The sequence below is a fragment of the Gracilinanus agilis genome, chromosome 2, assembly GCF_016433145.1.
Source record: "Gracilinanus agilis isolate LMUSP501 chromosome 2, AgileGrace, whole genome shotgun sequence".
NCBI classification, from domain to species: Eukaryota; Metazoa; Chordata; class Mammalia; order Didelphimorphia; family Didelphidae; genus Gracilinanus; species Gracilinanus agilis.
In genome coordinates, this window is record NC_058131.1 from 599,138,787 (window position 1) to 599,150,904 (window position 12,118).

Below are 12,118 nucleotides of genomic sequence, written 5' to 3' on the forward strand. Positions count from 1 at the left end.
TTCCCTGTATTCCTGAAATGATGACCGTCATAACTGTCCCCAAATTGGATAGAGATGGGCAGGACAATAAAATAGGGGTATTGGAATTCCCTCATGATCCACATATGTTTCCAGAGATTAGAGCTGAAGGAACAGTAGGGATATTGGGAGTTGGTTGTTTGAAATAACAATTTTTGGCTCTGGCCATTAGTGGAAGATAGGGAGCCCAAGACTAGCAGGGAGAAGACAAGGGAATTGACATTTTCGTTCAGCCCGCTTACCACACTGGGTGATGTTCATACGCTGCAGGGGAATTCGAGAGCCATCTGTGCTGATGCAGAAGAGATTCTGACTGTTCAGTTTGGCCTCACCCTGCTCTTGCCACAGCTGCATCCAGCGGATGTCACAGCTGCAGTTGAAGAAATTTTGCTCTAATCTCCTATGGACAAAAAGAGAGAAAGAAAATCATTCAACCAAAAAACAGACTAACTCCTAGCATTTTGCTTGAGAAGCAGAGATGGCCCACACCTGGTCTTCAGAGATTAAGGGAAGAGTTTATTTGACAAAACCTTATAAAAAAGTGCCAAAAGTTTACTCATCTATGATTGATTTTTTTTCCTTTTAAACTAGAAAAATTAGGGGAAAGATGAATTAAATCTGTTTCCTTTTGTATTCACCAGATAGTAATTAATATTCCTCATCCACAAAATGTATTACGTCACTCCATTGCTCAAAAACTTTCAATGGCTCCCCATTGCCCACCAAACAACATTCATGTTCTTCAGTCTGGCAAGAACTGACCTTTCTAGAACTGTCTTAAATAGTTCCTTTTCAAATACTCTATCCAAACATCTCTGCCTAAACAAAACCCACAGTATCCCACTTCCATACTATGACATGCCATTTTCTACATCAAGAACATCTTCCATTCCTGCCTCCACTTGTTGCAATCAAAGTCATCCTCAAATATCCTCTGGGAAGTTTTTTATTTATCTCTCAGAAAGAGTTTTCTTAGAATTCCTATTATGCCATGTTTGTACACCTTATGTAGACTTGCCACATGCTAGTTGATATTATGGTTATTTGGTTCCATGTCACAGAATCAGAAAACTTCAGAAACCTCAGAGGTCATCTAGTCCAACCTATACCTGATAAAAAATCCCTTCTATAAAATACTAATGAATAGTCATTCAGAGACTATTTGAAATGTCTGTATCCCTGATGGTATTGTAAAGCACCTAGAAGACAAGGACCTTGTCTTTCCCTCATTGCATTTTTCTCAGCAGTTAGGCATAGAACTTTGCACTATGGATTTTGAAAAGTAAGAAAAGAGCATAGGATGAAAAAAAGGAGACATTGATTTTAGAGAACCAGAAATACATATTAAAATTTGAGGGAATTTACCTTGGTAAAATTAGGGAACTCCTAAATGTTTTCCTAATCAAATTAAGGATTTTTCAAAATGCTAATTTGGCCAGAATATATATGAACAATTAGAAAAGGAAGAAATTGAAATTGGTGAACAGTTAAAAGGTTATAGCAATAATGCAGATGTGAGTTAATGGGGTCCTGAAGTAGGGAAGGAGCTTTAAAAATGGAAAGCAGAAAAATCTTAATGAAACTTATTATCTTGGAGTACAAAAGGAATTGAACCTAAAACAGCAATTTTTCTTAGAACATTCCTAATGAATGGTCATCTAGGCCTTACTTAAGAACCTCTACTAGCAAGAAACTCACTACTTACCAAAAAAGAGACCATTCCATTTGCTGAAAAGCTTTAACTTGTTAAGATGGTCCATCAAGTAAAATACCTCACTTATAGAGGAATTTTGTATGATTTTGACATATGCATGAGAGACGCCTCTTGGTAGAATCTTTTTAAGGTGGTATTTTCCTATAGTGAATCAAGTGTTTGTAGTAGTAAAACAGTAACGGATTTGAAATCTTATTCTCTTTGGATCTTTCAGTCAATAACATTGTTTTAAGGAATATCATTTGTAAAAACTTGCCTATTTTCTCCTCATGCTCTTCATTAAATGTGCCTTTTATAAATTTGTAGAGATGTATAATTATAAAGATTTTATTAAAAATAAAAAATTAGGAATTTGCATCAATGGCCAGGCTGCCATAAACTTTCCTCTTTTTTATTTTATTTTCTCTTTTTTAGTATTTATTTTCCTAATTATGTATAATAGGAATTTTCAACATGTTTTCCACAATTATAAGATTCAAATTGTCTCCCTCCATTCCTTTCTGCCTGCTTCCCTGAGATGATAAGCAATTTGATCAGAGTTGTAGCTATATGATCATGCAAAAACATATTTCCATATTGGTCATTGTGAAAGAATACTATATAAAACCAAAACCTAAAATTTTTAATAATTTAAAAAGTGAAAAACAGTATGCTTTGATCTACATTCATGCTCCAACTATTCCTCCTCTGAAAGTGGACCGCATTCTTTCTCATAAGTCTTTCAGAATTCTCCTGGATCATTATATTGCTGAGAAAAGCTAAATTTTTCACAGTGGATCATCATACAATATTGCTGTTACTCTACAGTGTTCTCCTGGTTCTGCTTACTTCACTTTACTTCATCAGCTCATATAGGTTTTTCCAGTGGTTTTTTTTTCTGAAATCATTCTGATTCATTTCATATAGCACAATAATATCCCACCACAATCATATGCCACAATCTGTTCAGTCATTTCCCAGCTAAAGGATATCCCCTCAATTTCCAAAGCTTTGCCACCATAAAAAGAGCTGCTATAAATATTTTTGCATAAATATATCATTTTGTCTTTCTTTTTATCTTTTTTGGGATACAGTAGTGGTATTACTAGATCAAAAGGAATACACAGTTTTATAACCCTTTGGGAATAGTTGCAAATCATCCTCCAGAATGGGTGGGTCAGTTCACAATTCCAACAATAATATATTCATGGCCCCATTTTGCCATATCCCTTCAACATTTATCACTTTCCTTTACTATCAACAAATCTGATAGGTGTGATGTGGGACCTAAGAGTTGTTTTAATTTGTATTTCTCTAATCAATAGTGGGTTAGAATATTTTTCATATGATTATTGATAACTTTGATTTCTTTATCCAAAAACTGTTCATATCCCTTGAGCATTTGCCAATTAAGGAATGACATATTCTTATAAATTTCACTCAATTTCTATATATTTGAGAAATGAGGCTTCTATAGGAGAAATCTGATGTAAAATTTTTTCTTAGTTGGTGATTTCCCTTCTAAACTTGGTTACATTGGTTTTGTTTGTACACAACATTTCAAATTTAATATAATAAAAATTATTCATTTTACATCTTGTAATGTTCTCTATCTCTTGTTTGGCCATAAATTCTTCCCTTATCCACAGGTCTTAATAAATAAACTTTACTAAGCTCCTCTAATTTGCTTTATGGCATCACTCATTATGTCTAAATCATATATCTGTTTTAACCTTATCTTGGTTTAGCATGTGAGATATTGATCTATACCTAGTTTCTGCCATACTGTTTTCCTATATTATTTTCTAAATCACTTTTTTCATTAGCAATTATGTCTTTAATCTATTCTAACATTTATTATTTTCCCTCTCTTGAAACTGAAATCCTTCAGTGTCTTTCAAATTACTTCACTCCTGTCAAGAACCTTCTTTGTGAATATGTAATCTAGTCTAGCTGTATCTTTGTTTCCTTTGGTGCCATTTTTACTACCTCATATGGCACATCAGAGATTAGGATGTTAGAAACCAAAATATGGTAGCTACGCCATCACTGAGGAAGAGAATATTCTGTTATTTAAAACTCATAAATATTATCCATTTTTATCTGATAGTTTTAAGATTTCCAAATAAATTTTTATCTGAATCTTGGGTTACCCTTGGTAAGCATTTCTCTCATTTAACAAGGAGATTAAATATATCCTAACTAAAAGTGGTCTGGAGACTTACTTGTTCTTTTCTCTATGGTGATTGACTAACATAGGTTAAACTTCCTCAGATCAAATAAGATAGTACATATAAAATAGTTTGTAAATTTTAAAACATTATATGAGTGCTACCTATTATTATCATTATTAGAAAAGTGTCAGTCTGTTTTATTGTCTGCTCTTTCATCAACTTCCCATTTTTAGCACTAACAACTTTAAATGAATGAGATGGGAGCTATTTTACTTTCATGGCATATATTATTCTCACAAATTATTTTTTTCTAATTTGACATATATTTGTTGTTATCACAAGAGAATGGTTTAACTGCACAGAGATCACTGATTTGGAAATAATTCTAAGAATGGTAGCCAGGATACATTTTTGTAAAGATATAGTCAGTTTTGTTTTGGTGCTACACCACTATGTCCAGGGTATGCCAACTTGCTTCTTGAAGAAAATATTTATATAGATTTCTATGCAGTCTATGAGGTTTTAGCTTTTCTTATTTATTAATCCTCAGCCAGATTTTCCACCATATATTTCATTGTTCATCTTTCCCTCTGTTCACTTTTGCATTGAAGTTACTAAGCATTAAAGTATATGTTAATCTTCAGAGTTTTATGAAGAATTTTATAGAATTTCCTACCTTTTCATATTCTGCAACAGATGTAGGCACATATGCTTCAACTGTTTTATGGTGGATTTTTTTCCCTCAAATACTCATAATGAGCACTGATGACCAAGTGTCTCATGAAACGATAGTCCTTTGATTCTTTGGATGCACAATTAAGCCAACTCTTCCCCTCTGCTATTTACCTCTCCAAGGAGAACTTGTGAGCCATCCTTCCATTTACTATCAGTTTACTTTTGTCTTCATTTATATCGAGCATTTCAGTTTTGACATCCTCTAGTAGTATACCAATTCAATGGTCATTTGATGGGAAACTCATATTTAGAGTACCAACAGTTATTTATGGACTGTCTAAAAACTATGATTTTTTACACTTTCTACCTTCTTTTTTATCATTCGGCTACTATTGCTGAAGAAGATGGAGGGGGTAGCACAGGATGGAGTGATTTTGATCTTTGATTTGTTTCATGAATTAGCAAAAGAATTAATCACCAAGCGGCCAACCTATTAGTCATGAGATTTTGTATATTTAACTAGGCGAAAAACAGCCACAGTCCATTGCTAGAACTATACTCACTGACTTCCCAGAATGGTAAAATCTTTCAAAGCTTATGTTCCACTGGCATAGGTTTTCAGAAGGCAGGCTCATCTCTATTCTATGAGGAGGCTTTGGAGTGGCGTTTTGGGGGAGGCTTCTGTAGACAGCCTAACAGCAATTCTGCGCATTATTTGAAAGTTTGACCTTAATATAGGGTTGACGTGTTCCTCATTAAATCTAAGTCAGAGTTGATACAGAGGGGAGCAACATATCAGAGCTGAAAAGTTGTTCTAAACTAATTTACAGATCATCCTAGAGATTCTGATAGAGAATGGGTTTCCATGGCTGCCTCTGGAAATAGTGTAATAGGTGAGATGCTGTAAAAGGCATTCCTTGGATCATAAAGTTGATTTTAATATGATTTTCTTATAGATCCTCATCTTGCAAGTAGAAGGCTCGGAAATCACTATGACTCCCTGAAAGGTAAGGGGACCAGATGAAGAATTAAATAAGGGATAAAGAAGGGCAAAGTAGTTAGTTATAATGATACTGCCCTTTCTCTCCTCTTTTCTGGCCATCCTCCACAAAATCAGGTCACTTGCAGGAGCTTCTCATCCCTGAATTTCAGGGGCAGATCTGCAAGTAATAAAATACAGCTTTTCTAGGCCTATCAATAATGTATGAGGCCCCCATGAATAATACAGCAGCAGCTGCTTCAGGGCAAAATTTACCAACACCCTTCCCCAGCACCTCAGTGGCCCAAGGCCTAATCACAGGACCCGGAGGGCCTCCCACAAATTAACTCAGTCCAGTTACTGAATATGTTGTCTTGCACCAGACATTAGCTCTTTGCAATGCGGCCAAGGCCAGGAGTGGATTTTTAGAAAAATTGATTTTCTTGGAGTCGTTGTCTGTTGTTTTTCTGTCTTTTTTCCATAGCATTCCTGGTGCCGATGGCCCTCTTGGATTATGAGCGATGGGGCCAAGGCGTGAAGTGGGGAAATAGGTGAGCCATTACATCAAACCCCATCAGGCCCAGGGGAGGCAGGCCTAACATCATAGCTTCATGAAGAAGTGCAACTCCTACTCTTCTAAGGAACCAAGAAGCGACACTGAAACCTTCCATACGGACAGATACCGTGTAGTTCTTTCCAGAAGCCTTCCATCACTTCCTAGCCCCTGTTGGTACTGTAAGCTCCAACTACATTGCTAGGTATCCATGAGGAAGACTTTTTTTCCTCCCCCCTCTCTAGAAATGTCTGTCTAGGGGGCAACTGGGTAGCTCCGTGGATTGAGAGCCAGGTCTAGAGATGGGAGGTCCTGGGTTCAAATCTGACCTCAGACAATTCCCAGATGTATGACCCTGGGCAAGTCACTTAACCTTCATTGCCTACCCTTACTGCTCTTCTGCCTTGGAACCAATACACAGTATTGATTCCAAGATGGAAGGTAAGGGTTTAAAAAAAAAAGAAAAAGAAAAAAAGAAATGCTTGTCTATCCCTCTAGGAGGGTCTTTTGAAGCCAAAAAAGATCGTTAATTACTAAAACTGAGCTATTCCTCCCTCTAGTATCCTTCTCTCTCAGTTCTCTTATCCTGGAATGGGCAGACAAGGGTTCAGATGATCATGCAACAGAATAAATCTCAGCACCTAAATGCGGATCAAATAGAAATGCCAACTGCCAATACTATGATATAAGCATCGAGGCAGAAGCCAAATAGGCAATGGAAGTTTCTCCCTCAGTGGATAGTTAGATAGGTTCCTTGGGGAGCTTCCAGTGCATCTGTCCAATTACATTTCTAAGCCAGGTACATACCTTCCTAATGCAGAAAAATAGTCATGTTCCTCCCTGACTGTGGTAGAAACTTTGAAATCCACATCAGGCTGGCTAAACTGTAACCTTTCTAGGAAAAAGAAAAACAGTTCCCCTTGCCCTTCCCTGAATATAATTCTAGCAATCATAAAATTTCAAAGATGACAGGGATCTCAAAAGCCATCGAGCACAATTTCTATCTGAACAGAATCCCTAACAAATGCCCAAACAAATAGCCAATCACTCATACTTTATTTGAAGGTCTCTGGGTAACTACTTGTTAGATATATTGTAGAGGAAATTTTTATTCCAGTCTATATTAGACTAGAGGACTTTTCTGATCCCTTCCTAATGACATTTTGCAAATACGTAGGCAGTCCATTGCATTTCTGGGCAGCTTTAATTGCTAGAAAAGTTGATTTCTCCCCCCAAGAACCAAAATCTTCCTCTATCTAACTTCCACTTATTCTTTCAAGTTCTGATCCTGGAGTCAAAAAGAACATATAATCTCTCTTTCATATGGTAACCCTTTATATATTTGAAGTAACATGTCTACCTCTAGGTCTTCTCTTCTCCATGCTGAACATCTTCAATTTTTTCAATTAATCCTGATATATTGTGATATCAAATTTTCTCATCCCATTTACCCTCCTCTGGACTTTCTCTAATTTGTCGATATGTTTTCTAAAATGTGATACATAATACAATACTCCAAATATCCTTTGAACAGTGCCAATCCTGGTAGGACTACAATCTCCCTTTTTTGGAACACTAATGCTGTAAACAAGTAGTAACAAACTCAATCACTAACAGAAACATAAAGATTCAACCACATATTAACATGATTTGTGTTTTATTGAATTTTCATTTATTTTTAAAATACTGTCCAATTAAATTTTAATCTGATTGGGCTCCATGTGTGTATATTTCATGCCTATGTTATAAATACTTTTAAATGACAATAACTTTATTGATTCCCAATCCACAGAGTTGACTAAAATCAAGCTTGCAAATGGCAGAAACCCTCAGTTCCTTCTCATGCACAATGTTGTCTGGCTACATCTCCATCGTTCTCACTGGTGCTATTCTTTGAACTCAAAGTTAGAACTTCTATTTCTTTTAGTATCTGATAAGGTCTCCATTCTTATAGTGAGAAAGGAAAGAAACACAATCTGAGCACAAAATAATGGTCTTGATTACTCAATCCCTTTGTAACACAAGCCAAAGAAATGTCCCCTGTTCTACCTCCTCAGGTTTGTTTTTTTTTTTAACCCTTACCTTCCGTCTTGGAGTCAATACTGAGTATTGGCTCCAAGGCAGAAGAGTGGTAAGAGCTAGGAAATGGGCGTCAAATGACTTGCCCAGGGTCACACGGCTGGGAAGTGTCTGAGGCCAGATTTGAACCTAGGAGCCTCTAGGCCTGGCTCTCAATCCACAGAGCATTTTAATGGTATCCACCATTCATGAGGAGTCAACTAAGTTTCTTTGAACAATAAGAATAAATCTTAGCAAGAGCAATAATGACTTAATTGTTCATGGATATTTGGAAAACAATGTATTTTTGAAGATACATCTCGACTTGCTTCTGTAAGAAATTTTTCAAAAGTTTCTGTGTAGTTTACAAGCTTTCCTTGATTCTTAATCCTGAGTCAGATTTTCCAACATATTTTTAATTGTACATTTCATCTCTACTTCTGTATTGAAGTTATTCAGGATTAAAGCATATGCTGATTTAATTTTCAGAGGCTTATATAATTCTTTGTAGATTGTCTCTGACTCCTCATCTTCTACAACAGATACAGACACAGCCAATGTAGATAAAATCTCCAAGAAGGGCTGTGAAAATTACTTTGAGCCTTTGAGGAAAGTCAATAATTTATAGGCGTCTTTTTGCTCAGTGTATAGGTGTTTTTTTCCTCTCTTTCTCCTCCTTTGATGTCTAGTGGTCCTTGGCTTTTTCCTGGTCCTTGACTATTCCTTTGACTTTCCATTGAGTCCTTCTAATGTCTTTCATTCCTGTTCCCCTGCAGAGTAGGAGCCATAGTCATATTTTTCTTCTATCAACAGACTGTGTGCCAGAAATGGGAACTGTTTAGATTTTAATCACAACTGCAGCAAAAAGCAACCTGATCCTTCTCCAGCCTGATGATAAATTTCATATCTAACATGTTAATTCTTTCTCATAAATAGACCCCCCACCTGCCTGATTCCTCCTCAGAGGGGGATTTCTTTGTTTAATAATATAATTTTTTTTATTTAACAATGTGACAGAAATAAAATACACAGTGGACATGGTAGTGATAACGCACTGACTTCCACTTGAGAAAATATCTTCATTCCTTCATAAGTCACTGATAGCTCACAGCTATATTGATCACTGGTGAAGATGAATGCAGAATCCCATGATCCTCTGGGATAAATCTGACTTTTTTTCAGTATATATCTATTGAACAACTGTTTCTAAAACTCCACAAAACAGGTCACCAGGGCAGCACACCATTGATTTCATGTCCAATTATTTTTCAGAAGGAGCACTGAACGCTTTATCAATAATTCAGTAGGCTGTAGACCTTCGACGTCCCCAGGAGAGATGCTATCCTATTTCCCAGAATGAGTGGGACAGCGTCTCTGGAGCCCCAGCCTAGAAGCTCTCAATAGAGACAATTCTCGGCTAAATTGCAATCTTCTTGATGGCAGTGACCGTGTCTTATATCTCACAGTATCCTCAATCCCTAAAATATTGCCTTGTTCATGATAGATACACAATAGATGTGTAAGGATAATTCAAGCTATGCTGACTGCTTGACTACACCAAATGTACAACACATTGGCCCCTTCACCCCATCAGGCTTCAGCAATATAAAAGACTTCAGCTCATACACAATAAGATTGTCCTTGGAAAATTAGAGCCCTTTTACTCAAATACAAGTGTAATATCAAAGAGTGCATACAGCTGAGCATAAGATAGATAGTATATAATTTGGCAGAGGATGTGACAATGGAGGATTATTCTCTACAGGAGTTAACATTATGGTGGAAAGGAAAGAACTTTGGATATAGAATCCGTGGACAGTTTAAATCTCAACTGAGGTAACTTGAGGCAAGTTATATTAATTTCCACAAAAGTAAAATGCATGATAAAGACCAGATGATCTCTAAAGTCCCCTTCATTTCTTCTTTTTTTAACCCTTACTTTCTGTCTTTGAATTAATAGTGGGTATTGGTTCCGAAGCAGCAGAACAGAATGGGCTAGGCAATGATGGTTTAGTGACTTGCCCAGGGTCACACAGCTAGAAAGCATCTGAGGTTACATTTGAACCCAGGACCTCCTAGCTCTAGGAGCTCCTGGCTCTCAATCCACTGAGCCACCTAACTGCCCTTTCCCCTTCATTTTTAAATTCTAGGATCCTATGACAATTTATTAAAATCAATAGATCAAATGCAGCTTGCCATTTAGTATCTTCAACATTTTCCTCTTCATTTAAAACCTCTCTCTATCTGGTATCCATAGCACCATTAATTGAATGCTATTTAGCTATTTATAAAGAGATATGTAGTCTCTAAATAATAAGCTATGGCAAGAATCTTTATGGGTATATCTCTGAACTTCAGAGATATGTCACTAAAGATTAAAAAGACTATAAGGCTTGCTATACTACTAGTATCATGTACCATCACTGACCTAGTCCTCATGATCAAAGGAAAGGCAAACCCTAAGAAGGAAATAGCAAACCCTACCAGGATTTGAATGAAATGTCGAACCTTCTCAGGAACACACATGTTCCCCTGTAAATCAAAGTATGCTTGCATTTTCCCAACCAATCATTCCTGTGGGGATAGAAGAGGCTCTTGATCTTCAGGAAGGATCCTTGCAGAAAAATAGTGTCTACTTGATGAGATGGAATAATGGTGACACAGGATGTAAATATTCCCCTTCCCCACAAGCTGTGCCTCTCAAGGTATGATTATGACTCATGCATGCCCTTCAATTCTGACAGATGGCATGAGGAAGGGGTGAAGGGCCAGCAGGCCAGGCATGAGTCCAGAGCACTTGCATCTTGGCAAAAACAATGGAGAAATTTACATTTAGAGAATTTGGACTGAGGTATTTTTCTCAGAGTCATCAAATAAAAAGGGACATGAGTAGAATTCCCAGAACCCAGCACTCTGGGTTCCATTCATAAGAGGAGTCTTCTCCAAGTTATTTCTTAATTTATTCCATGATCAAAAATAACACTATTGACCGTGCCATCAGCATTTGCTTTGAGTTACTTTTTCCAGACGTAGTCATGCATCTCCATTCATCCATCTACTCTTACCCTGTTCCTACTGTAACCAATAATATGCATCTGCAAGATGGCTGGCTTGGGTTAAAGATGCAGTCATCATTCATGGAACAGAACAAAGCTAGCCACCAAACACAGAAGAGAACTGAAGACTAAACACATGACCTTGGACTCATTAGCTCTGTCTCCAGACCGCTAATCCAGGGACCACGTAGCAACAAAGATTGTTAGCTTCTGAAAAGGATTCAATGTAAACAAGGATAAACAGAAAGAGAGCTATGTAATGGGTTTCTTTGGCTCCCACTGGACATTGTAACCTCTCTCTCCTCTCCAGCCTAGTAGAGTGAAGACTTCACCAATGTCCACATGTAGCCTCTTATCCCTGCTTTCCCACTACCCTGAGTGGCATGCATGTGCAAATAAACACATACACACACATACACACAAAGCATGTTTCTTTTGAGAAAGGTCTTCAGGATGAACTTACAGTTCACGGAGACTCAATGTCTGGAAGAGTTGCCATGACAGTGTGGTGAGCCGGTTGCTTGAGAGATTTCTGTAAAATTAATAACCAAAGAAAAAAATAAGAGAAGGGTTTGTGATAACTAATTCCCTCTATGCAATTTCTAGCAATTTAACATTTTCCTTCCTAAGTTTACAGTTGCGGAGACTTGGACCAATAGCTGAAGCTATCAATCAAGTCAGCAGAGAATTAGAAATTGGAAGGTAGGCATAGTAGTAGGGAGCAGGGGAGAGAAGAGGTAAATTTTTTCAAATAATTTTTATAAAATGTAGAAATCATTAGTGATTTTATGTTTCCCACGCACACACAATCCTCCACCCCTAGTAAAATTAGTATTAAAATCTTGATCCTTAGAAAGCTAACACCCTAGACATAGGTGAAGGCAGGGAAATGTTACACAAGGGGAAAATGAT

At 37.0% G+C, this 12,118-nt stretch overlaps 1 protein-coding gene across 5 annotated transcripts in view; it reads right to left on the reverse strand.

Moving 5' to 3' along the window:
- Window positions 1-12,118, reverse strand: part of NTRK3 (neurotrophic receptor tyrosine kinase 3) — a 445,036-nt gene that overhangs the window by 297,040 nt on the left and 135,878 nt on the right. For all 5 annotated transcript variants that reach the window (XM_044665439.1, XM_044665438.1, XM_044665436.1 and 2 more), the window contains exons 4-5: window positions 11,670-11,738; window positions 261-418 (exon numbers count right to left, since the gene is read on the reverse strand). In XM_044665439.1, coding sequence (XP_044521374.1) covers window positions 261-418; window positions 11,670-11,738 — 227 coding nt within the window. The remainder of the gene's footprint in view (window positions 1-260; window positions 419-11,669; window positions 11,739-12,118) is intronic.